Source organism: Condylostylus longicornis, unplaced genomic scaffold, assembly GCF_029603195.1.
Source record: "Condylostylus longicornis isolate FDR11 unplaced genomic scaffold, ASM2960319v2 ptg000126l, whole genome shotgun sequence".
Taxonomy (NCBI): domain Eukaryota; kingdom Metazoa; phylum Arthropoda; class Insecta; order Diptera; family Dolichopodidae; genus Condylostylus; species Condylostylus longicornis.
Genome location: NW_026578094.1, coordinates 1,369,935 through 1,397,802, shown reverse-complemented (window position 1 = coordinate 1,397,802; position 27,868 = coordinate 1,369,935). Strand labels below are relative to the sequence as shown.

The following is a 27,868-nucleotide window of genomic DNA, read 5'->3' as shown; positions in this document are numbered from 1 at the left end:
ATATCCACTTTCTCACAAGACCAATGTAGACCTCTTGCCATTACTTTGATTGGTCTATCTTGTTTATTCTCATATGTAAACCATTCAATTTTTTCGCTGTTCAATTTCTTAGCTATGGCACGATAGTCATCGCTGTTTTCTGTATTGAGTTTCCATACGTTATTATTTAAAGAAGTAATTTTATAATTTTTCGTAATTTCACCAATCAGAACTTGAATTTTTTTATAATTTTCTATACCAACTACATTTATTGGTGGAGGTCTTCTTACGCTAACCTCTTGCGCATCATTTTGTTTTGGTTTTTGTTCAACTGCAGTATTTTTAGCAGTATTAGGGATATCTGTCGCTACTTCAATAGATTTATTTTCAACAGAAGTGATTTCAGGGGAAAATTTCGCTTTTCTTTTCTTAACTTGCCTTTTAGTTTTCATTGTAATTTTTCCCGAATCAGTTTCGAAACCTGTAAGCACGCTGCTATCAGAATCAGTTAAATTATATTTATCTGCTACAGCCGCTTTAATATTACCAACTGTATGTCCTATATTTTTACTGTTTTCATCCAGTTGAGATTTTAAAGACATATTTTCTGTTTTTAATATATTAATTTCATCCTGCATTTTACGAGTGACTGACTCAATTTCTATTAGTTTTTTCTTCAGGAGCTCATTTTCTGCCATAATCTGGTTGCTATGCTCAGTAGTTTAGTCAGGTGATCTGACAATCTTTTTGCTTCTCTGAAAAGGATTAGAGTTGATTTGATGACCTTTGTCGTTTATGTCCACAGTAGCATTATCCAGCACCATAGCCTGTGACTTCACCATGGGTGCAGAGCGGTCGCATTCTGACGATCCCACTCTCACCACGTACCGGTTCTGGGCATCCGAAACCCTGTTCCGTAAGTTTATTGTTATTCTTGATTTGATCCATTTTTATTTTTCCTGTTTTCGCATTAGTTATATTGGCTACATTCTAGGATGTATTGACCAGCCGCCACCTCGAGGAGGTTATAACTAACACTTGGGACTACGTAAGCTAGAATCGCTATCCCTAGAAAGCTTTGGCTCTCTTACGCAATCCCCCGGCGGCCTTTTTTTTGTGAACTAAAAAATAATTTCAACAGAAAATAAATTGGGGAAAGGATAAACGAATTATATCAAAGATGACCAAATTGAAGCTGTTCGGAAAAATTTTAAAGCAAAAATTAACGTGTTATAATACGTGACTTACAGAAGGGAAGAAAGAACTCCGCCTTGTGAGTGCCCTTTTACAGCGGTGATATAAAGTGTCAACAGCTCCAGCCACCTACGAACTTAATTATCTTATCCTGTAGTATGTCGATTCCACTTCGGCGCAGTGAGTCGCAGATGACTCTATTTGGATTGTTGTCAAGTTAGCGAATTCTCAATGACTCGAGAACCCGTAGAGCGAATGTAATGGTCTTTCCTGGCTCTTACATATACTGAGAGTCATGCAATGGAGTAACCCTCAGCATCCTCCCGAAAGTATCTATCAGCCATATTTTCAGTCGCCTTAATAGAAAAGAGGTAAGACTAATGGAACGAAAGAACCTTGGTTGATCGCGCTTCCGGTCTTCATGGCCGTTCCATTAGGCCCAGCCCGTTGGCATACTTTTTAGAAAGTATCCTATAAAGCCTGACGCTGTTGGGAAGCTCATCTATTCCCTTGCAAAACGCCCTCCATGAACTCCTCTCAGTTTTACTCTTTATTTAAGCTGTGAGTGAATGTTTATACTCTTAAATAAACCTGGCACCTTGGTTCTATTAACAGTACAGCTCCCATGATAGGTTCTTATTATTTGTTGAAAGTTCCTCCTTCAACACATGTATAATGGGTCCTTTAACTGCTTGTTTAGATGGTTAGAGTTTGCCAGGAGATAGGATGAGCATTTCATCTTCACTATTGCAGCCAGCTGATACTAGAAGCCGAAGTCTGAAATGGGAAAATATTTTAGTCTTTTACTCCTCCGCAGTCTCCAGGAACTAAAAAATTTACCTCTGAAAAGATTGACGATTATTTCTTCATTTGACACGTAGGTGACGCAGACATGTTGTCTAGGTATGTTGTCGTCAACCAATGCAACGTTATTGCAACCGTCCCAAAGTGTCCTCCTGCAGACACTGGTTATCCAATCCCTGACGTACCTTTGCTACGCTGCAGTGCATTTTAGATGGGAACTCATTACTCTTTCTATTTCATCAATGATAGCTGCATTTGATTTTCCCTGTCGTGACTTCGGATAGTCTGTTAATTGGATACAATCCATGCATGAACAATGACCACCTTGACATGCGGTAAGAAATCAATTTAGGATGTTTTTGAAGAATGTTCCTCAGGACTTTTTACTCAACGTTCCTTCATCGATGTCTTCTTTGAGCGTTCTACATCCAGATTGTTGCTCTCTGACCTTTTCCTTTCCTTTTGTTGTTGTTATACTTTCTTGATTCGATGAGAGTTCGCATGTTACTGCTGACGCATAGATATATGCTTTTTTAGCAAACCGTACATGTATGCAGACGACTTGATGATAGAGTTCAAAGACACCAAGGATAATTTGAAACTTTCAATTAGGGAAGATTAAAAAGAAATAAATAGATGGATGAGTTTTCGGAAGCTATAAATGATTCAAATTGCAAATGTCTCATAAATTCTTCAATAATTGAATTGAGCTCTGGAACCACCATGTAACAAAATATCGTCACATTATGGCTTCTTCATCGGCAAGCTTCAATTTAAATTAATTTAAATCAACTAAATTAATTAAACAATTCAGGTATCAAAATATATAACAAGTTACCAGCTGAAATAAAAGGTCTATCTACTAAGAATTTCCAAAGAGAATATAAAAAATTAAAATTATCAAATATAACGCAAAATAATGTTGTTTTTATCTTTTTTTATTCTCATTCTTTAACGTTATTGAGGAAAAATATGATGCACCTAAGAAAATTTTATTTAACTTAAACTCATTCATGCGTAAAAAATTTCAAAGCAAAAATTATATTATGGATCTTCACGTGAAACTTATAACGTATATTTTCACGTTTACATTGTTTATATTAATGAAAAAAAAAAACAAAAATTCTGATTTTGATAAGCTGTATCTCGAAAACTATGGTTCAAATCAAATTAATTGTGAGACAAAAAACAAAGAACAAGCAATCATCTGTAAGACAAGCTCCTAATGATAACTCTATGTTGTATGGTTCCGAAGTTATAATAATTTATTTAGGTGCAGGAAAAGTCTGGTACCTTTTTCTTCAACAGGCTATAGCTCGAAAACAAGTATATGCCAACCCCCTCCATCCGTACAATTTCAAGAGTACATTTTCAAGATTTGGTAATCTCCACTTTCTTATCAACAGAAAAGTGAAAAGGAAATAGGTTAAATTCATTTTGACATTTATTAAAATCTAAAAATCTTCTTCCAAATTCGGTTTTTAATAATTTATTCTAATTAGAACTGGTTTACTGTTTACAAATATAAGAAAATTAAACTAGTTGAAATATATACAAGTATTTGATTTATAAAGTACTTTTCGAAACTTTGTATTTTTCGCATATGCATAAGTTTGGTTTTTGGATATGTGGTAAACGTCCGCAGAACTTTCACGCTGGAGTCTGGTTTCAACACTTTTTTACTGATCTAAATCAATGTTTGCAACAAAATTATAAAAATTAAATTTCACAATTTTCAAAAATAGTGGCAGGCCGCAGAATCAACAGCATGATTTTCAAACGTACTTTTTTTTTATCATACATCTTATTTTTGCAGTTCAGCTGAACATATTTTATAAGAGCTTTAAATTAGTACTGAATTATTGAAAATATCAAATATTTTCTTTATAATTTAACACAGGATTCTTTTAAATTGTAATAAGAAAAGTTACAAACTTTCTTGTATCGGTTGAATTTTTATAAGTTATAAACTAATATATAGTTTATTATACTGTATATAGTTTTATAAGTCATAAACTATTTTTAAGAAAATTTTTTGTTTTGAAAATGTCAAAATGAATTCCAATGAAATATCAAAATGAATAAAAAACTTTTTACGTACTGTAGGTGCAAAAGACTGAAAACATAAAAGAAAGGTGAAAATTTTATTTTTGCCATATAGATTCTATAGGTCTTTTTTTGAAATATAAAAGGAACACGAAAGTTACAGTCTCTACATGGAGGCATACATCTCCATTGCCCTTGTAAATTTAAATTTTCACCGCCCTGTTATACATTAGATTTAGTTAGTTATATTAGGATAGGTGTTTTATAAAAATTAGAAGTAAGTTAATGGTTTTTTTTACGATTTTTGATTCAATAATAATAAAAAGAAAAATATATTAATATTAACTATTAAATTAATATTATAATATTATATATTAATAATAATATATTAAATTAATATGAATAAAAAAAAATAAAAAACAAAATTTAGATAAAAAATCATATTAGAATAAAAATGTGTTAAGACCTCGCTTTATTGAGGCAGTAATCAGAAATGAAACAAAAATCTGTATTTTTATGTAGATTTCTAGGGAATCGAGTGGGACAGGAGCAACCCCCCAAGCCACCGCAGCCATTCACCGTGCGGTGAATCCGCTGGAGTACGCCGAAAGAAATACCTTCGCACTACGGCACTCTTTCGTGTCCCTCCAGTGACGGCCGCATTCTGCTGCGAGCAGGCAGGCAAGTCTGGCCCCGACGGCGGAAGAAGGCAGACCGCAGAAATACAGCGGCTGCACTTCTGCGGTCGGCAATTTCGTTGCCCGCATGGCCACTGTGGCCCGGCACCCAAATGGCGTGCTCTATTCTCCGATGCCAATTCCACAAGTGCAGCAAGGCAGCCCCAAACCAGCTTGGATGTAACCTGAGCTGGACGAAGCGCCAGCAGTGCAGCCCTGCGGTCCGAGAACACATAGATGGTGCGGTTTCTATACCCCTTTTCTAAATTGATTCTGAGACAGATCTCTATTGCATGTATTTCGGCTTGGAACACCGTGCAATACGGGTCAAGAGTTGCATATATACGTGTGTCCTGGCGGACACCGTGTACACCTAAACTCACACCCGACTCCGTCTTGGATCCGTCCGCATACCACACGCTCGAACCCGACTCAAGTACCGGGCCACCCCGATCCCACGTCCATCGATAAGGAAACAGAACCCTGTACTTGCGGCGAAGTTGTACCGCGACAGACAGATATCCGACAGCTGTCCGCATTGCTCCGGTAACTTCCAGGCAGGCCAGCCTCTGTAGCTTTTCCAGCTTGGCCCGCACATCTGCTTGCTGAGCCTTACGGCACCATTCAATCGACGCGTAGGTGACGATGGGCCGTATATAGCCACAGTGGGATCCTTCGGGTCCCACTGATGAAGCTCCTACACGTCCACAAGGCCGTCGTAGCCCTCTCGATAACTCTATGTATATGGGTATTCCAGGAGAGACGATCATCCAGGGTAACCACTAGATACTTCACCTCCCTAGAGTAACTAATACGTTCACCAAACAGAATTGGGCTCGTTAATCTATCCCTGCTTCTGCGTCTGTTGAAGGCGACCAAAGTGCTCTTGCTTGGATTTATATTTAAACCAACGCCTTCGCACCACCTTTCCATAATACGTAAATTTTGCTGTAGAAGATCAGAAATAGTGCTTTCAAATTTTCCCGTACGACGAAGGCCACATCGTCGGCGTATCCCCAGATACGTGCCCCGGAGCCCCTGAGAGCAGCGATTAGATCATCACTACCATGGACCACAGGAGGGCCGAAAGAACCCCGCCCTGCGAACACCCTTTTGCAGCGGAAATGAAGAGTGTATCGTCAGATATGGTGGACTTAATAATCCTATCCTGTAGCATCCGATTAACCCAACTGCTCGTCGTTGCATCAACCCCTCGTGATATGACATGATATGGGGTGTTGTCAAAAGCTCCCTCTATATCAAGGAAGTAGCCAACTGTCACCTCCCGCACTTCCAGCGAGTTTTCAAGGACCGCCACCAGACCCTGCAAAGCGAGTACAGTAAATCTTCCCGACTGACAGGCGTATTGAGACTCATGCAAGGAATTGATTCCCAGTGCATCGTCCCGTATAAATCTATCAATCACTTTTTCCATTGTTTTCAATGAAAAAGAAGTAAGGCTGATTGAACAGAAAGACCTTGGGTGATTGCTTGGTCGCTTACCCGTCTTCGGAATATACGTCACTTTAGCCACCCTCCATGCCTGAGGGATGTAACCCCACGCACAGCTGGCACGAAAAGTTTCAAACAGTGCTCTAGCGATATGTTGGAAAACCCTCTGCAAAAACACAGTATATGCCAAGTCATCACCTGGAGATTTGAAGGGCCTGAAAGAGAAAACAGCTCATCTAATCCTCTCTATAGTGAAAACCAAACGGGATCGTTGCCAGTCATCCCTCCTGGGCCAGGATGCCCTAGGTTCAATGACCGCATTTGAGTGATTCCGAAGAATCTCCGAATCAGGAAGGTGCGTTGACGCCATAAGCTCCAACGTCTGGGTCTGCTTTCCGTTCTCAGTCATCGAGCCATCAGGCCATTCCATTAGGCCTAACCTGCTAGCATACTTTTTAGAAAGCACCCTTGCAGAACGCCGTCCACGAAATTATCTTCGCTCTCCTAATTTCCCTATTGTATTTCGTGAGTGAGTTTTTACACTCTTCCCACGAGCCCGACGCCTTGGCCTTATTCAATAGCTTTCTGGTCTTTAGTCTAAGCCTTGAAAGCTCTTCATTCGGCTTAGCGCGGCAGCTCCCATGGTAGGCACTAGTACTAGCCGCCATCAGAGCCTCGCTGGCCAGTTCGATATCCATCTCCGTTCTGACAGCGGAGCGACTTCAGACTTTCCAATGAGTTTTGACTCTTTTGGTTTGCCCGAAGTGCTCGTCATTGTCGCGGTGGGCGTTGGTTTTTAATTTTGTCCTGCCCTGCCACCAGCACCTTGAGAGGATTTCCTTCCTTTAACCCGAACGGTAACACGGAAGAAGTTAAGGAAAAGGCGGAACTCCGCTGTCCGTAGATCTTCCAATCCGGAATCATCCACGGAAAAGGTGATGGAGCAGTCTCCGCCCTGTTCCTTATTCATCCTCAGCACGCTCCAGGAACTCATCTTGAGGCTGGGATTTTGCTTCCCTATCCTGTTTAGAAATTTGTCCCTAGAGAGACTGACGGTTGTCTCGTCCTTTGGTACGTAGGTGACGCAGACATGCCGTATGGGCATGTCGTCGCCATCCAGTACCACGAGGTTGCAGCCGTCCCAAGGCTTTATCTTCCTGCAGACACTGGTTATCCACTCCCTGGTGTTTTGATTATTGCACGTTACGGATATCCATCCATCCGTTTGCAACGCTGCAGTGAATTGTGGATGAAAATCCACAACTTTATTATTTTCATCCATAATGGCTTCTTTGATTTTCCCCATCTGGACTTCGGATAGCCATTCCTCTGGATGCAGCCCATGAGTGATGGCCACCTTGACCTGTGCTACTGCATCCCGATAAGAAGTCATTTTCGGGTTTTCTTGAGAAATGTTCCCAGGGACCTTTCCCTCAACATTGCCCTAAATCGACTTCTTTTTTGAGGGCCCTGCATCAGGGGTGTTGCTTTCTGACCTCTTCCTCTTCTGGGGATAGTTGGCCACAACATCCGATCAGCAGGCCCTCAGCTTTTCTAGCCTTTCCTTCTCATATTTGCGAGCTTCCTCTGAGGACATGCCATCCCTGATATATACGCCGCTTGGATGCACCAGAGAAATATTGTTTTTTTTCCCCTGATGTCCAATCTTTTCAGATCCTCTTCAGTTTGTTGGATAATAGGTCCAAGAGGATCCTGATTATCCGTCTTCATCGGAGGCGCCGCCTTGTCTTCTACTGGCGTGAGAAGGAGTTCCTGCTCTGCGTCAGTCGAGAGAAGCTCTGGTTCTGCAAAGCCCGGCATACTATGGAAAGGCTTGTTTAAACTGGAGGGCGCCTGGTATCCAGAGCATATTAACGACCAAGCTCCCCCTTAGCCATGCAGTCATCGGCCTAGCTGTTTCAACTTGACTTGGGACGCCTGTCGTCAGCTGAGACTCACAAAGCAAGAGGTTCGCCGCGAGATATGACCACGACACGAACGTAACTTTGATCGTTTCAATCACACCTTTATCCTCCACCATTACCGCGGCTAACCACTAGGAGGTGACAGTGCGGTTTTGGGCCCCTGCGTATTTTCATGGTTTTATATGGTAATGATAATGTAACAAATAAAGTTGGGTCAAACCAATGGTTTGTATTGTAGCACTTTTCCCTTCAACAAGTGAAAATTCTGTAACAGTCTACGAGTATGTATACCTATCACACTATTAAAATTATTTTCATTCATATACAAAACTATTTCTAGGATTGCATATATTTAGGATGATGCATACATACAGTCTTTGAAATAAAGCAAAAATTAATATAAAGTGGGGTTAACATAATGCTCGATTTTAAGGATTAATTGTGTGAGTTAAGAAAAATAATTATATTTTTTAATTTCATGGAATTTACCGTTAGCTTTTCGTGTTTATAGAAATTTGAAAACGTTTGCGGTTTCGGAAATATAAGGCGCCAAAAATTCAAATTTTACAAATTTCAAGAGGCGATAACTTGAGAGGGGGTGGAGATGGAAAAGAATTTTCTTCTAACGAAATAAACTATTTGTTAATGTCTATAAGCCACTAAAATTTCAAGCTTCTACAGGCTGGGGTCTAGAAGAAAAATGACACCAAAAATTTGGAAAAAAAGGACTTTAGATAACGGTAAATTTGAACGGCCATTTTGTTTTTCTAAATTTTGACTATAGCATACCGCGCTAGGGGAAGTAAGCCACTGCCTTTCTGCGTTTGCAAAATTTCAAAAATGCTTATGGTTTCATTGCAACAAATAGTTGAAATAGGCCATTTTTGTGGTTTTGGGGGGGTATAACTTCTAAAGGGGGGGAGATAGGTAAAAATTTTGTTCTACAAAAATAAGTTTCTAGTAAAAATCTATGTACGTACAAAATTTCAGCTTTCTATCTTCAAGGGTGTAGAAGTTTTGTAAACAGACACACGGACGGACGGACGGACGGACGGACGGACGGACGGACGGACGGACGGACGGTCGGACGGACGGACGGACGGACGGACGGACAGAGTGAAACTAATAAGCACTTTTTTTCAAAATTTTTTTGGAAAAGTGCTAAAAAGATGTGTGTAGCAATGTGTATTGCCTAGTTTAGTGAAAGTATTATTACGGAAATAATAAATACACAGATTACAGAGATAATAAGTACAGATGATTATGAAAATGTAATTTTAACAGTTCATTTCAATTTTAAGGAAGCTAACAAGCTTTTAGTTAACATACTAAGCGTAAATTTGGCTCTTAGTAGAATTTCGCTTTGTGCCACTTGAATTCACTGAAAAGTTCACCAGTTAGTTTCGGAAACGACCAAAACTCAAGTATCAAATATCATGAAATTCCACCAATCCGTTCCGTAGATGAACGGAAAATGTAAAATAGCCCAAAAATTTCATCAGAATTGGTTCAGTCGAACTTGAGATACACGATTGCACACACAGACCTACAGACCGTCATTTCTCTAAAAGTAGTTTTTTTTACTCTTCCCTACTATGGAGAAGTGCCTTCCCCACCGAAAACTCGGCATTAAAATTTTCGTGCCATCGCATGACCTACGTTGTTGTAAACAATGCAGTCGATAATAAAGATCAAAATAAAACATTTATTAAAAAAAAAGTCCTGGTATATTTTAAGTTATTTATATCTAAAAATAATTTAAAAAATTTTATTAATTTCCAAAAATTTCATCAAAATTGGTTCAGCCGAACTTGAGATACACGATTGCACACACAGACCGACAGACCGACATTTCTCTAAAAGTAGTTTTTTTACTCTTCCCTACTGTGGAGAAGTGCCTTCCCACCGAAAACTCGGCATTAAAATTTTCGTGCCATCGCATGACCTACATTGTTGTAAACAATGCAGTCGATAATAAAGATAAAAATAAAACATTTATTAAAAAAAAAGTCCTGGTATATTTTAAGTTTTTTATATCTAAAAATAATTTAAAAAATTTTATTAATTTCACTAAAGAACCGCTTAAATAAATATTAAGCGGTTCTTTAGGAAAATATTAAAAGTTTAATGAATTATACTCGTAGATTAAGTTATTAAAAAATATTTTAAATTAATTTCAATTCAAAATAAATTGAAAAGCGGTATATTCTTTAATGCCGCTAGGGTGCAACATACTCTTGCTTTTTTGGTAAACTGTTACTTTTGCTTTTTTGGTAAACTGCTATCAGGTAAAGAAATCATAATTACATTATATTTGTATTTTTAATGTCTTTGATAAAATGAAATCATTGTAAGGAGACTGTAAGAAAAGAGATAGGAATAACATGTGAAACCGTATACTGTAAGATACCATAGTAGTCAAAGATACTCTAGAATTGATCGTTGCGATGTGAGCGTACAAGTGAATTCAATATTGATACGAATAGTGTGTGATGACTGCTTTAATTTTGCATTCGAAGAATTGAAAGATTTTCTTAAAGCTGTTCAATCTAGGTATATGGAACGGTACAATGAAATCATATCTAATACAAATCACTTTTGAAAAAAGCCTAAGTTATTTAAAGAATTTAGTGAACACTCTGAATGTTCTAAAAAACATTGAAAAAATTTATGACGAAATAAAAATTAGTAATAATGAAAATAAGAAACTCATTGGCGAAGTAAAAAAATTTATGAAAACAAATTGTAAACAAATGAGTAGAAATACTGAAATGTCAATGCCAATGCTGTCAAGCGAATGTCAAATATTTAATGCTAGCAATGAGCAATAATAAATCAACGATGCCAGACACATTAGATTGCCAGTATAGTTCGAGAACAAAACATAAAATGAATATATAAAATGATATAAAAATATAGTTTAAAACCAAAAGAAGAGTTAAATAAAGTTGGGTCAAACCACTGGTTTGTATTGTAGTTAACAAGTTAAGTTAACTATTAAAATTATTTTCGTTCATATACAAAGCTATTTCTAGGATTGCACATATTTAGGATGATACATACATGCACTCTTTGAAATAAAGCAAAAGTTAATATAAAGATAGGTTAACATAATGCTCGATTTTAAGGGTTAATTGTGTGAGTTAAGAAAAATAATTCTATTTTTTAATGTCATGGAATTTGCCCTTAGCTTTTTGTGTTTATAAAAATTTTGAAAAAGCTTGCGGTTTCGGAAATATAAGGTGTCAAAAATTCAAATTTTTCAAATTTCAAGAGACGATAACTTGAGAGCGGGTGGTGATGGAAAAAAATTTTCTTCTAACGAAATTAACTATTTGTTAATGTCTAAAAGCCCCTAAAATTTAAATAAAAAAAAAGACTTTAGATAACGGTAAATTTGAACGGCCTTTTTGTTTTTCTAAAGTTTAACTATAGTATACCGCGCTAGGGAAAGCAAGTCGCTGCCTTTCTGCGTTTGGAAAATTTCAAAAATGCTTATGGTTTCATTGCAACAAATATTAAAAAAAGGCTATTTTTAGGATTTTGGGGGGGGATGTAGCTTCTAGAGGGGGGAGATAGCTAAAAATTTTGTTCTACGGAAATAAGTTTCTAGTAAAGATCTATGTACACACAAAATTTCAGCTTTCTATCTTCAAGGGTGTAGAAGTTTTGTAAACAAACACACGGACAGGCGGACGGACGGACGAACGGACAGAATGGAACTAATAAGGACTTTTTTTCAAAAATTTTTTGGAAAAGTGTTAAAAATAACATTAATTGTACAGAAATATCAACGAAAATAAACAGTATTGTCGAATTAAAAAGTGATGGATCGTATTCAACTGAACTGGTGATTGAAGTTTATGTTATTAATTTATTATAATTAAAGTTCATGGTGTAGCATTTAAGGAAATTTTAACCAGTGAATGTCTAAACGTAAAGTCGAATAAATGCAAATTTGTTTGGGATTTGAACATAAATCAGAACAGTCAAAATTGGCAGTGGATAAACTGTTATAAATATGGGGAAAAGAATACAATGCAAGGGTATGCCAAGTGGAAATATTAAAATGTTTGAACTAATTAAAATGTCCCATGTATCAGAGGAAGCTGAACTAAAATTTTATACTAGGAATCAAAGCCAAAGTGCTTATATCTTGATTTGTATCGCGGAAACACGCTTATAAAACAAGTATAAAGATAATATAATACGACAAATAATTATAACATGGAAGGATGTGACTCAGTTTCAGGATATACGGGAAATGATATAATTTATTACTGGTTAAACAACGACATGCCCAAGAAAATCATTAATTTAGATTAATGAAACGTAATAGATAACGGATTTAAGCAAATTTTGAATAAATATATACAAGAATAAAGAATCAATCAAAAATATTAATTTAGTTCTGAGATGGATTCTTAACAGTTCTTAAAAAAGTATAGTGAAGAAAAATATTAAATTAATATATTTAGATTGAAGAAGAATTATTATATTGCAATATTTATTGTTTTTAATAATAATAATAAAAATTGCAATCTAGATCCAGTAAGCGCAAGATTTTTAAATTTAAATTGTTACTCAACTGAAAAATGTGATAAATTATATGAAGAAGAAAGACGATAAAAATTTTTTAAATACAAATCCTTGAGGATATATTTGATAGTGTACGCGAAAATTTTGTTTCAATAATAAGTCATTCAATGCTAAAAAGAATATCTTCAGAGGTATACAGAGAAACGTTATTTACACCGGTTGAAAAGGCTTAAAATACCAAGAGTTGTTTCGAATTTAGAGCGATAAACACAATAACTGAGGCAAAAATACAAGGAAATATTGTTAGTTCACAACTAAAGGAACGTGCTGAATATAATAATATTCTGTTGAAATAACAAATAAATTGTTCATTGAGTTGAGAGAACGTAAAAAATTTTTCCCTTATAACATTTGCTCCTACATTTGTTATTACTGCGAATGGCTTGGAACGTTCAGGTAGCTGCCATACAACCTTAAAAGCCAATATTAAGTATTGGAGAAAACAATAAAGCTAGCTGTATGTTGTTTGACTGTCGCGTGTGCAATTATAGTCCAGATATGTCCCCAATGTTCTTATGGAAAAACTTGTTAGGTTCGGGTGGCTCCCATACAATCTTAAAAGACAATGTTAATTATCTTTTAAGGTTGTATAGGAGGGTCCAATTGTAGATCGGACATGTCCGTGAAGTTTTTGTAGAATGGTCTGGCAGGTTCCTGTAACTGGTTGCGAACAAATCTAGGTTGACATAAATGATGATTCTAAAATAACTGACCACGAAACTTCATATTGCAATATATTGCAATTTGTATTTTGTAATTATAATTATATTGTAATTATTGTATTTTGTAATTATAATTTGTAATGTAATTATATTGTAATTTACATTTTTCACATGTTTTTTTAAACAAATTTATCACATCTTACTGACAAAATTATGAGAGATAGAGAAAAATGTGGTTTATCTTTTAACGATAACTCAAAAACGAATAAAGCAAATATTACCAAACTTTCACAAGTTGCTTCTTTTGTGCCAAGGACGGACGCTAAATGTAGCATTGTAGTGCATCGAAAAAAGCATAAACAAAAACAAAAAAACACAAATATTCGAAAAATTTTGAATCTTCAAAAAAATTCTAAACACTAAATAGTTTTTAGATTAAAAATTGCCCGTAAAACCAGCCCCCGATGGTTATTCCTTGTCACAAGTTATAAGCATTTATTTGCATTCAGGAACAATCTGGTAGCTTTTTTTAACAGACTTTCATCGACTTTGTAAAAGAAATTAAATATAACATATAGGTAATTATAGATAAAAAGAATTGCAAAAAAACATATTTTTTTTCAAAAATTCGTTCGTGTAGTTCGCAAAACACTGTGATAAAACTTTATTTTGAGCATTGTTCGTCAATTTATTTTTTGTGCAATAATTGAATGTTACAGAATAAATTAAAGAAAATCATTGATAATTTAACTAAAGATACATAACGGTTGACTTTGTGCCTATCAATATGTCAGTACATTAACATACTACAGTCAATGAAGTGATCATCGTCTTTACATTAAAGCATATATGTATATATCTAAACTTTTATGTAGCAAATTAGTGTTTTCTTTTGACATCCATAATAATAACGTGAGAAGTAAAATTTTTAACTTTTTTAGAAATGAAAGAACAAAAAATTTTATTATAAATATTATACTATTATATTATTAAAAATATAAACGAATTTTAAAATAATTCAAATATATTTAAACGGAAAATAATTTTTGAAAAAATTTCATAAGTTGACAAATAAACTTTAAATTGTAAAAAAATATTTTAATTAAAATAGTTGAATTATCTACTAAAATAAAGTATAGGTACCTAAACTAAAATAATATCAATCAGGCTCTAGAAAACCACACAATGGGAATTTTGATAAAAGTAAAAGTTATATAGGAATATATAACTTTTCAGAATCTCTTCTTTTCCGCGCCTCATTCAAACCAGACCGAACTCCTCAAAAACCGGCTTAGATTCCTAATGCTTACATTTTCTAAATCCGTAGCGCACCCGAAGTAGTAAAACCCAAGAAATCTTCGCCTGGAGTTCCCCAGTGTTGGACACGGGCATAGAAGGTGGTCACCGTTTCCTCCTACCCTTTGTCAGAGCCCCTATGATTGCACTGATATCCTCGTCAGACGGTCTAAAAAAAGTCAGATCCCTTGTGTGAAGCAAAATAAGCTTTGGCTTATTCCTTGTCGCGTTGTTCCATTCGTCCATTTAAGGTTGATGCGTTGCGCAGCAGCAGCCTGTGTGTGCTTGGAGGCAGAGACTCCCCGATCGCGACCACTTCGGACTGAAAGGCACTACAGCTATTCGGTAAACAGAAGGAGAGCTCAACGTTTAATTGCTCTGAATAGACTCCCCCCACCTACCCTGTTATCAAGCCCTGATTTTTCTGCCTAACATCATGTTTTCTATCAGAGCACTCAAAGAGCCAGTCCGCCTGTCTCAGCGATAACTCAAGAACTAATTGAGCTAAGTTCATCAAGTTTTTACAAATGATTTATTGTAGTAAGTGCTACAACCTTTTTTAAATTGGACATGATCGGGGTACTGGTTCGGGTAGCTGCCATACAACTTTAAAATTTATTTGTCTACATCTAAGAAGGAATAAAAGCTTTGATATTGAAATTTAACACATGAATATATTAGTAAAGCCGACATGTTTGATAAAAGTCGTTGAAATTGCTTGGGTCCTTCTGATAGTGCCATACAACTTCAAAAGTTATTTGACTATATCCTGGAAACTATTAACGTTGTGATATTGAAATTTCACACAATCGAATATATTAGTAGGGTCGATATGTCTACAACAGTAGTTTGGCCATATCTAGGAAAATATTGAAAACAAAGTATTGAAATTTTGCATATATTTATATGGTAATATGGCAACTTAAAGTGATGGTTTGTTCACAGAGTTGACACGATCAACTATTTTTTCTCGTTTATTTTGTTCTTTGTGTTTCTTCATGCAGGTGTTAAAAATCGTCGAAAGACAAAGATAGACGGACCCAACCTGTCATCAGACCTGTCAATAGTGGGGGGCTTTAACCCAATCTATCCAAATCAATCCAAATGCGTCTGGATGGTTATAAACTCCTAAAACTAGTGAAGATAACTAACCATTAGTTTTGTTTTATCGTTTTTCTGAGTCTATATTCCACGAAAAAAGGCACGAACGTACCGTAGAGCACTTTAGGCCAATTCGAGAGATCTCGTTCGCTTCAGCCTTTTTGTCCAAACCCTCTCCCCTATAAGTCGTGAAACCTCGACATTTTTTTCGCTGTTCTGAACGCACCCTATTTTATGGTACAGTTCCTTATCTCATTTACTTGTGGGGCACCCAGATTCACGAATATCACTATGTATAATGCGCACACACCAGGGAGCCATATTACGAGGGACCTTGTTCTGGAAAGTTTGTATTTGTCTGATATGTGTTAATAATTTTCTCTATATATGTTTTCTAATTCTATTCTTTTTTTCTTTAAATGTTATTTCCGTCTGATCTTGACATCCTAGGTCATACCTAGGTATTTAACGTATTTTGGATTGATACTTTAGCATCATTCAATCTCAATTGTGGCGGGTTCACTAAATTTTTGTTTGTGAAATTCAGATATACAGATTTATTTTCATTTAGCCTTATTTTCCATGTATTTGTCCATTTATTTATATTGTTACTTGCTTCTCAATTGTGGCGGGTTCACTAAATTTTTGTTTGTGAAATTCAGATATACAGATTTACTTTCATTTAGCCTTATTTTCCATGTATTTGTCCATTTATTTATATTGTTACTTGCTTCCTGTAATAATTTTGTCGATTCTTCAACACTTCTATATCCCATTGCGAATATTCTTGTATCGTCGGAAGGTAGCTAAAGTTACACCTTCTAAATTTGGCAAACCGCTTGTATAAAGCACGTATAATATAGGACACAGAATACTGCCTAAAGGCACACCAGCCCTAATTTCCCTAGGCGTAGAGTACTCGTTTTCCTATTTTATTCGGAAAAGCCTGTCAGATAAATGTGATTCAAGTAACTCTACGAACTTACCAATTTCTTAAGTTTGAATAATAACCGTCATGCTAAACGACGTTTATCAACACCTGGGACGCGTCCACAAATATTTTCGAACATATTTGCCTTTCCTCTAACGCCTTTTCCACAATATTTGTTATTCTGTGTACTTGGTCAATTGTTGTGTGCTTTGTTCTAAAACCAAACTGATGGTTTGGAATCAATTTCTTATTTTCTATTGTAGGCGTCAGCCTTGTTACCATTTTTCAAAAAGTTTTGATATCATTGATAGTGGAGGTTTTCCTATCATAATAACTCCGGCTACTTTCTAAGTACTAGGAGCATACCTCAGGTTAACTGCTGCATTTATAAATTTGATTTCAAAAATATCATAGCCTTTCTGGGCAACTCTCTTAATATCTCAGCAGTAATGAGATCAAAATCTGGGGCGGTTTAAGCGAGTTCACAATCCACCTGCTCTTTTCAGTGAGGGATTCACTTTATCGGTTTTTTTGCTACTCTTCGTTGCTTTCCACAACGATTATTTCGTTTACTTAATTGTCGATAAGTCTGCTTTATATAATTCCCGTATGATACTGATTTAAAATTTTCTATTTTTCTTTTATCTGTTGGAGAAAGTTATTTTATTGTCTGGTTGACGCGAATCTTGCCATTTACGTTCACCCCTTCTTTTTTGTGCTATTAAATCAGTTATGTCCTTAGGATAATTACTTGATAAAGCTTTCAATTCAGAGAATCTTGTATTTTTCCAGGCGGCTTTCTGTATCAATTTTATAAAATTCTTTACCTCAAAATCTAGTTTATCTCTAGTCTGCAGTTTAGCATTAAGGTTTATATGTCTAAAAGCATCAATTTTGAAGCCTACCCAATCCGTAGTTTTCCTAACTACAGTGGGTACACTTCGTTTGTTAGTTCTCAACAAGTTTCTCACTAAGGATTAATATTACAGCAGAGTGATCGGAATTCAAATTAAAATTATCTTCCAAACTCAAAAATTCTTTTAGGTATAAAAAATTCGATAAGATCCGGGACTTTGTTAGTATCAGTAGGCCAATAAGTCGGACTGCCAGTAGAATGATACGAAAATTCCAACTCCCGAATGGCTTCCCTCGTTCCCTACCTTCAGTTGAGGTCAATCTAGAGCCCCAATCCACATGTTTGACATTATAGTCTTTTCATTTTACGGTTTTTAAAAAAATGTATGGAATTTATATGAAGGGAAATAAAATGGTCACCGTTCGTTTATGTTTCAAGTAATTTTCTTCTGAAAATATTTAAAAAGATTTTTATATAAATAAATTTTGGAGGTTTATTTTGGTATTTGCAAGAAAAAATAACCTAAAGAGGAAAATTTTCATTTAAAATTAATTTTATTAAAAATATTTTTTCCAAAATTTACAGAAATTCATTTGATACAGATCTTCTTCATTTGCATATAAAAGGATACCGATTACATAAACAAAATCAAAATAAATATTAAATTGAAAAATTTTCATAAGATAAATTCACCTGATTCTAAGCATATTTCCGTTTTATTAGAAAACTCTTCAGAAAGCATCTTTATTTCGAAGAAAATATTGGATATTTTAAATAATCAGTGCTAACTTAAAATTAATACAAAATATCCCAGACAAATTAAAATTGTGAAACCTGCAAAAATAGGATGTTTGGTAAAAAATGTACGTTCGAAAATCTTAGCATGTCTAAAGTTTTGAACCATTGTTAAAATTGTGTTTTAAAAAAATTAAAACAGTTCTATTAAAAAAGTCTTTAAAAAATCATAGCATAGAAATAATAATTTGTTGTTATTGGTTACATTTATTTATATATATGTACATGTACATTTAACTAATATAATTTAACCAAAAAATCTGCAAAAGCAAAATTTTCTTTATTTTTTTTTTTTTATTAATCCGACAAAAGTATAAATTTTGCCTATGACATCTTTATCTCTAATAAAATAATATTGACTTATAAATTATTGATGCGCCAGTTCATGTGGCTTTGTCCTTTTTAAGCGGTGTACTTCATTGCCAGTAGGTAAAAGCTTCTTCATTTCCTCTTTCTGATAATTGGTTTGATGATGGCAAATTTTTTGATTTCAACCTTACTAATTTTGAGGTCCCTATGTCTTCGTTGCGAACATACGATGGTGGGTCAACAATCTGCCTAAGGATTTTGTTTTAGAATCTGTGAATGATTTCTACATTGGTTTTTTTCGCACAAGCCCAGAGTTGGATACCGTAAGTCCACATTGGTTTTAGCACTTGCTTGTAAATTTTGTTATGGATAGACAGCTCAAAATTTCTGCCCAACAACCAATTTAACTTTCTTGACTTTATATTCAATTGTTCCATTTTCATTTTTATATGTTCTTTCCATCTTAATTTCGCGTCTAGGGTCATACCCAGATATTTTTTAAATACCGTCAAGAAATATTTGAATGTGGAATAGTTTTAGAGTCGATAGTGATCGGAAGTGTTGTAATGTTTTTGTTTGTAAAGTTTACATCTGAGATTTTGTCTCGTTCAGTTTTATACGACATTTCTTTGCCCGACTAACAATGTCATTCACTGCTGCTTGTCCCTTTCCAGTTGATGCATGGACATTATCAGCTGTAGCTAGCAGCGCGGTGTCATCCACAAATGTGGCTGTAGTGATTTAGTTCTCCATAAGTAAATCGCTTGTGTATAAGAAGTATATTGTTTTCTAAGTATGAGTACCCTCCGCTATATCTTACACGATATTTTCTACTCGTCAAACATGATTTTAAGATTAGGTAATATTAGATTGGAAGATCACGATGGATTTTAAATTTAAGACCTTCCAATCATACCTTATCGAAGGCTTGCAATACATCTAGAAAAACACCAGTAAAAACTTGTTCTCGAAGCAATTCGAGCTCATTCAATTTGATTGGTGACTTTGTGTATTTGCTGAATAGTCATATGACCATTTCGGAAGCCAAATTGATATGATGGTATTAGATTTCGATGTTGAATAATGTGAACTTATCTTTTATACAACAGTTTTTTAAAGACTTTTGACGTGATTGGCAGCAACGATATAGGACTGTACGAGAAGAACTTAATAGGTGATTTGCCTGGTTTTTGTATAACAATGATTTCAGCGATTTTCTATATTTTAAACATTTCTATATAAAACAAATTTTCTATATAAAACAAATAAAAACGTTTCAGTCGGTATAAAACGACTGAATAATACCCTGCACTTTGGAAATCTGAGTTTAAATATTTGTTTTTGAAATATTTAGAAATAACTGTGTGCTAAATGGCAATTACTTGAACCTGCCAAACCACTCTATAGAAACTTCATGAATATGATATCTGACCAATAAGTGACGGCCGAGTTTCATAAATCTAACTTTCATATTTTTCCAAATATTTAAAATTAACTTTCGGAGTTGTATGGCAGCTACACGAACCTGTCACGTCATTCCACCAAAACTTCAGAAATATATCTGATTTGAAATTGGATACACGACTGCTGAGTTTCATGAATCTAGCTTTAAAATTTTTAAAAATATTTAAAAATAACTTTCGGAGTTGTATGGCAATGGTATAACAGTTGTATGGTATTCACGAAGTGCAGGGTATAATAAGTTATAGTTACGAATATTAACATATGATTGACTGGTAAGGTGCGCTTCAGAAATTAGGCATATAACAATATCGCAACTACTAAGAAATAATTCAAGTTCTTTCCAAAGAGATAATAGCCCGTTTGCATTCCATGTGCCTTTGTATAAGGGACGAATCATTTGTGTTTATTTCTTAAGTTGAACTGTTTGGGTTCATTTGGTTCACTTAATATATTTTCGTATAGCTTTTCATGTTCATCCAGTTTATTAACAATGTAGTTCAACAACACCTTGATTGAGTTTTCATTTTTTCTATGGTTTTTTACAATATGCGCGTACGTCTTTTCGACATTATTGTTACAACTAGGGATATTTTTTATAGTATCTTTTAAAGTATTAGTATTACACATTATAGTGTAATACTTTTAAAGTATACATTATTACACTTCATAGTGTTGGCATTACTCCATTTGCTATCAATACCATTGCTGGGCTTATTTTTTGGTGCGACGGAGGATCTTCTTTCAGATAACAACTTAAGTTTCTTTTTTTGTTTCTGTTACAGTACCTCGGGGTATGATTGAACGCTTGGCATCTGGTACATTGGACAATAACAAATTTATCTTCGTAGGTATGGTATTGTATTTTGAGTTGGTTCAGTCTCGCAGTAAGTGCCCTATACGACTCACTATTTGGAGTATTAAACTGCCAATTGTGATCCTTAATTAGGGGAAATGTTAGTATCAATTTAATTTTGACAGGTTTTGTGAGCATTTTTAACGAATTTTATTTTGAATTGAAACTTACGACTTGTTTACTATTTTTTCTATTCAAAATAAAATTTCAAAGTTTATTTGCGTAAATTAGTTTATTTCTATAAATTTTTTAAGGAAAAAAAAGGAAAGTTAATGCAAAAAAACTCAATTTAATACGAAGCAGGAAAATGTTTCAACATTGAAATATCACAAATTACAAACAATTTTTCATGCAAAAATCTGCCCTAAAGTTTTAAATGTTTTAATTTAGTTATTAATCAAACTTAATTTTCGGAAATGCAAAATACATAATACGTATGTATGTCATTACGTTAAATTTAAAAAGGAAAACGTTGAAAGTCAAGTCTAAAGAATTTTTTTTATATATAAAATGTAGTTTATATATAAATAAATTTTTTGTATTTTCCCAAACCATTAAAGTCTTTTAGTAAAAAGCATGTACATATTGTAAGTTCTTGTTTTTCGGTTTTAGTACCTATCGTGGATGTAAAACTTTTTAGTGCTTTGTGTCTGTCCGTCCGACCGACCGACCGTCCGTCTGTCCGTCCGACCGTCATTTCGTCCGTCCGTCTGTCCGTGTGTTTACTTACAAAACTTCTACACCCTTGAAGATAGAAAGCGGAAATTATATGTACATAGATCTTTACTAAAATCTCATTTCCGTAGAACAAAATTTTCACTTATTTTTTCCCCTATAGAAGTTATAAACAAATTATTTATTTCATGAGAAGATTTTTTTCCATCTCCATCCCCTCTTTCAAGTTATCGCCTCTCGAAATTTGCAAAATTAGAATTTTTAGTACCCTATATTTCTGAAACCGCAAGCTTTTTCAAATTTCTATAAATGCAGAAAGGTAACGGTAAATTCCATGACATTAAAAAATATAATTATTTTCCTTAACTCACACAATTACCCTTAAAATCGAGCATTACGTTAACCCATCTTTAAATTAATTTTTGCTTTATTTCAAAGACTGCATAAATCGTTTATGCTAAATATATGCAATCCTAATAGTTTCGTTTATGAATGAAAATAATTTTAATAGTGTGGTAGGTTTTTCAAAGCAGTATTTTCACTTGTTGAAGGGAAAAGTGCTACAATACAAACCATTAGTTTAACCCAATTTTATTTAAAATTTTTTTTATTTTATAGATAAAAATTAACCTTTCTTATCGGTTTTTTGCAAAAATTAAAGCTTTACAATTATGTTTATAATATTACAAGTTAAAAATAACAAATTAAATAATTGCTGGAAAAACTTTTGTAAAAATCGTAATTCTTATGCCTTTTTATTAAATAATTTACTTTTAATGACAATACGCAAAGTAATGTTTTCCAGCATTGTAGTTAATAAATATTTTTTTTCCTTAAAAGTTTTTTTTGTTATCTAACTTTTCCTCCGATATTTCTGTGATTAAAAATTTAAAATTTTAAATTTATAAATTTAATATTATCAATTTATACGAAATATGCTATTATTATTTTAAATTTTTTTTATGGAAGTCTTTTAATTTCTTCATTAGTAACAGAAAAAAAACTTCACATAAAAATTCTAGAAAAACGATAAATGATTTAATTTCAAAAGAAATAATTAGCAATACTAAGTAAGATTTTGTTTACTTTTATAAAATATGATTTATTCTAAACTGTGAAATTATACAAATTATTGTTACTTAGAACTTATGCAATCAAAGTTGACTTTTTACAATATTTTGTAATAAGTCATCACAATACTTTCCAAGAAAATTTATAAATCTTAAAAATATACTAAAATGACATACAAAATTCCAAAATATCAAATTAATCACTTTAGCTTAACATATAAAATTCTAAACTGATATCAGTTTATGAAACTAATTTTTTTTAGACAAATTTCATATAAGAATTTTAAACTTTATTCAAAGGTATTTCTTCTACATGTTTACTTTGATCAGATTTTGCAGGTCCACGTGTTTTTTTTGAACGACATAATTTAGTTTTTACTCCATAAACATCTTTACGGCAAAGTATTCCAATTAGCAAACTTACTACAGCAACTCCCATTATGGCTACAAAAAAAATAAGTTCAATATTTAATTAATTATTATTGGCTACAAACTAAAATCGTTTAATTACGAAGCTGAATTTTAATTTTACATAATATGCACATACAGTATTTGAAAGCATAATATACGTACATACATAAATACATTTGTAGAATATTCTAAAAATATTTATATGTATGTATGTATATAATGTCACCTTATGTTGGAAAAATTCGATTTCTTACCGAACAAACAATAATTTATGACTTCCGAAGAAATTTGGATAGTATTTTCATCATTTTGGGTATAATTTTGTGTTACATCATCATTTGTTGTGTTCATATTTTTTTTTGAAGCCGTTGCCATTTCAGGCAGTTTTGTAATTTTTTTAATATCTTTTATCGCAACTTTTTGAAAATTGATCTCGTCTAAAAATAAAAATTCTGGTTATGATACTTAAATATCACTTTCATGTGTATAACTAAGGATAATAAATCCATAAAGACAACAAAGCTCTATAGCATTAATTACAAAGAAAATGTTGAGTTTACTTACTTTGATTTTTATTTATATCTTTTTTTTGAAGTACAGGTATTTGTGTTCCTGACGAAATTAAGCTTTCATTAAATGATAATCCTGCAACCATTTCAAAACAACTTAAATCGAAATTTTTAAAACTAATTTTATCAATTGATTGAAGACTTTGACACAGTTCTAAAATATATGACTGTTCTAATTCAGGTAATGTCAACTTAACCAATTTTGGTAATGATGCATTAAAAGCTTGAGTATTGATTTTCTGAAAAAATAAAAAAATGTTATACGGATGTTCATTCATATGTATGTATATATTATCTTATTCTTTACATACATGTTTTGTGTACAAACAAAAATTACAATTTATTGTTTGTACACCAACAATAAATTACAAAAGTTCTGAATTTTAAAAAAGTTAAAATAAGCTTAAAATCTCACCTCGATTTTATTACAATTCAATCTTAACCAAAAAGCTTTATTTATTGTAATGGAAAATAATAACATGTGATAAAATTATCAACGAAAGTTTTAGTATTTCATGACTTAAAAATTTATGTTCTGACCTTTCTATATCTTTAACCATATTATGATTTAATACAGTACGATTTCATGTTAAAGAAATTTGTACAGAAAAAGTAGTTTTTGTCGAAAAACATGGCTTTATTATCACAAAGATTAAATACAAAAATGTGAACCAAATTTTTATTTAAATTATTTTCGTTAAACTAAATCAAATTTTAATTTCGTTTGTCAATTTTTTTTTTATTATTTTAATTTTCTTATAAAGTTACAAATAAAATTATAAAACAACCTTTACAATACCTTATTAAAGTCATTTTCATCCAGCATTAATTTGATCAGCCCACTCGTATTTTTAAAAGTATCATCGTAAACTTTGTTTATACTACAATTTGTTAAAACTAAAATCTCCAATATAGGAGCGTTTATAAAACTTCCGGATTGCGGTATTGTAATAGCGTTATTACTTAAGTTCAAAATCGATAGATTTGGATTATTGTCAAATGTATTTTGACTAATTGTTTTGATTTGATTTACAGCTAGGTCAACCATTTCTAGATTATTATTATTTTTAAAAGACTAAATTAAATCGTTGAACAAAATTTTGATTAGTTTTTAAAGAAAATCTGTGTAATTCAAATGAACTTACGCCTTCATCAATTGTGTAAATTTCGTTGTTAGCTAACAAAATTTTTTTTAAATTTACTAAATAATCTAAATCATTTTTATAAATTTTTTTGATTAAATTATGACTTAAATCCAACTCCATTAATTTAATCGGTAAATTTTTTGGTATTTGCTTTAATTTCCTATTTGAACAATTTGCAAATAACAAATATTCATCGCAATCACAAACATCTGGGCAATTCTGTAATGTTGTTCCTACTTCTACAAAGATCCAAAGATTAATTACATTTATATTAATCACTAAAAACAATTCTAACTTTTAAAACCATTTTCTGAGTACTCAGTAGTATTATTTTTAACAAAAATGTTATTTGCTGTTGACTCTATTGTAAAATTTATCGTATTACTGTAGTTTTCAGTTACATTGCTACTATTATTAACATTTGGTTGAAGTAAATTAACTTCTTCACTAGAATAATCATCATAATCATCTTCTCCATCATCAAATTTTTTCCAATAATTATCTTCTGTAGTTAAGATGTCACAGCTGCTTCTAAAATTTCAAAAATATTTATTTTTTAATTTTTACAAACCAAGAAATTACTTCGAAATCATTAAAATATTTAATAAATAATTGTTGAATAAAATAATGTTTTTTTTATCAAAATGTGATATATTCAGTTTTCTTTAATTTTTTAGTATATTTCGAAGACCTACATAAATATTTTTGGAACATACATGTATTTGTTGGAATTAAACGCATTAAAATAATTACCTTAATGGCAGCAAAAATATTAACAGTAAACTAAATAGATTGTAATACTTCATTGTCAGTTATTTCAACTTTTAATAATTTTCCTTGCACTCATCAAAATCAAATAATATTTTTTGAATATATTGAAAACATTAATTTTTATTTAAATTAATGATTGAATATTATTTTATCATATTTCATCAACATTTATTTTATATCGGCACATAATTTTTTCTTCATCTATTTGATTAAAATATTAGTAGTTTTGTGCATTTCTCTCAACTTTACTAAAAAATAAAAAAAAAGATTTAATGAAAATGTCGTGCAATCTACCAATATTTGTAACACTAAGTTATCAATAATTTCTGATACGAATAATTAAAATTTTTTTATTATTGGATAGTTTGAAACATTGAAACAATGAGTTAAAAGTACAAAGATCATTTAAAATACTAATCTATCCTTAACTAACATAAATTTTTTAGTGCTACGTGATTCATTCAAAGAAATTCTATTATCAACTATTTATATAATATATACCTACTTATAGGTATATTAAATATGTATAAGAACATATAAATATTAGCTTTTTAATTTATTAAATTGGTTTTCCAACCAATTCATAAAATGAAAACTGTTGATAGTTGTTTTCCATATTTTTTAAGGCCAATAAAGATAAAAAAATATTATCTAAAAAAGTGCTTCGGTAAATAAGTTCAATTAAAATGTATAACTCTTTCTTTCTAATTTGAACATTTTATAGTGTCACACAAATTATGTTTTGCACATAAATCTAAAGTTAGTACCCACCTATTTATTAAATTTAAAAAAATTGATTTAAGTTATGATTTCCATACGAAAATGAAATTAGTTTTACTAATATTGGTACCTATTTGATACCTAATTAAACGTAAAAATGAGCATATGTGCATAGGTACAACTTTTGACAATTTTTGAAGCATGTCATTTATTCAAACTAAAAATAAAAATCTCTATTTAAAACTCTATTGTGATAATAAATCTCTATTTAAATTTGTAAGCAGGATTTTCTTACTTAAAAATCAGAAAATTATTCAATATACAAAATAATGTTAAATATTTTTATACTCATATGTACCTACCATGCTATTTTATTATTGTTTAGAGTGAAGAAGTTTAATTGTGTCAAACAACAATATTACTAGAAAGTAATAGAAAATTGAATTAGAAGTAGGTACCTACCTATTTAGTTATACTAATTGTGTAAAAACATTGAATAGATTCAAAACACGAGAAGGTATATGTACCTACCTTCTTTTACTCTTTTGTTATTCATAAGTACGTCATGTAAAATTTTAAATATATTAAAAACTTGCAAATTTATACAAATATGGAGTATTATCGTGCCTTGAACTGAGTTTTTTTAAATTTGTATATACATATGTATATAAGTATTATATCGGTATACAATTTAACATGATTTAGCCTTTGTGATGAGCTTTAACATTCGTACATAGGTGCGTATTTTTATTTCGACAGGTTTTTGCTTTCTTAATTAGCTTGTCGAAATTTTGTTCTACCCATTTGAATCTAAAGTTCATTGTTCATTTTCCATTAAAATTTTTTTTTATTTTCAGTGAATCAGTTTCAATATTTAATTTCACATACGTATTTATTTCTATTGATTTTTTTTTATTTTACATGACACAAACTTAAAAAATTCATCAGCAAACTTAATATTATTATATGTATACACTTTTTAAACTAAAGTAATTCTATTACATTCAAAATAGTGAGCTTTAAAAAATGGAAACTAGGTAAATGGTTTATTTTTTCTTAATTATGTATAACATACAAACTTTGAACTAAACAAACGTCAAATAAAATAACTAATTGAGGAATTATACCAACATGTCTTGTAGGGATGGTTTACACATTAAACATTGTTCATGTATTTCGGTCGACGATTGTCAAACAAAATCTATGCTCTGTTAATCTATGCTGGTTTACAAATGAAGCAAAATTGTACGATTTTGTTTGAAATGATCAAATTATAAAGACTAGGGGAAGGAGCATCTTGAAAAAATAATGAAACAAATTTTTTCTAGTTGTCTCGTTCTTTGGTCCGATAATTGTCAAAGTCATAACAGGAGCGTATTTCTTTTATTTTCTTGTCTGGCCTCTACTATAAAATATGTATTATTTATAAAAAGGATAAGTTATTTTTTTTTTATAAAATAAAAACTATTTAAAAATAAAAATATTTTAAAAATAATTTTTCATTTTAGATATTTGTGAAAAAAAAAACAAATTTAAACAAAACTCATTTTTTTTCTCTTTCAAT

At 32.3% G+C, this 27,868-nt stretch overlaps 2 protein-coding genes across 4 annotated transcripts in view; one reads left to right on the top strand and one right to left on the bottom strand.

The window, feature by feature from the left end:
* The window catches only part of LOC129614910 (serine/threonine-protein kinase unc-51), a 161,776-nt gene that overhangs the window by 70,174 nt on the left and 63,734 nt on the right, over positions 1-27,868 (top strand). The gene's annotated exons all lie outside the window — the stretch shown is intronic.
* Positions 22,209-27,345, bottom strand: LOC129614911 (toll-like receptor 2). Of its 3 annotated transcripts, none has more exons than XM_055529877.1 (8): positions 26,767-27,336; positions 25,567-25,832; positions 25,109-25,344; positions 24,814-25,052; positions 24,468-24,743; positions 23,664-23,907; positions 23,354-23,536; positions 22,675-23,132 (listed from the first exon to the last, which is right to left on the bottom strand). In XM_055529877.1, the coding sequence occupies exons 2-8, from the start codon at positions 25,617-25,619 to the stop codon at positions 22,972-22,974; spliced, it is 1,392 nt and encodes a 463-aa protein (XP_055385852.1). In that variant the 5' UTR covers positions 25,620-25,832; positions 26,767-27,336; the 3' UTR covers positions 22,675-22,971. The 3 variants fall into 3 exon arrangements, with proteins under 3 accessions (XP_055385853.1, XP_055385852.1, XP_055385851.1); XM_055529876.1 differs by having other exon boundaries at positions 26,836-27,336; XM_055529878.1 differs by lacking the exon at positions 23,354-23,536 and having other exon boundaries at positions 22,209-23,132; positions 26,836-27,345.

What these genes read in the sequence shown, in the direction of transcription:
- LOC129614911 (XM_055529877.1), bottom strand. Translation starts at nt 25,619, where the DNA reads ATGAAGTATTACAATCTATTTAGTTTACTGTTAATATTTTTGCTGCCA. An exon ending in CTCAGAAAATGGTTTTAAAA is followed by an intron (nt 25,053 to 25,108) that starts GTTAGAATTGTT and finishes GGATCTTTGTAG; the next exon opens with AAGTAGGAACAACATTACAG. An exon ending in AGATATAAATAAAAATCAAA is followed by an intron (nt 23,537 to 23,663) that starts GTAAGTAAACTC and finishes TTTTATTTTTAG; the next exon opens with ACGAGATCAATTTTCAAAAA.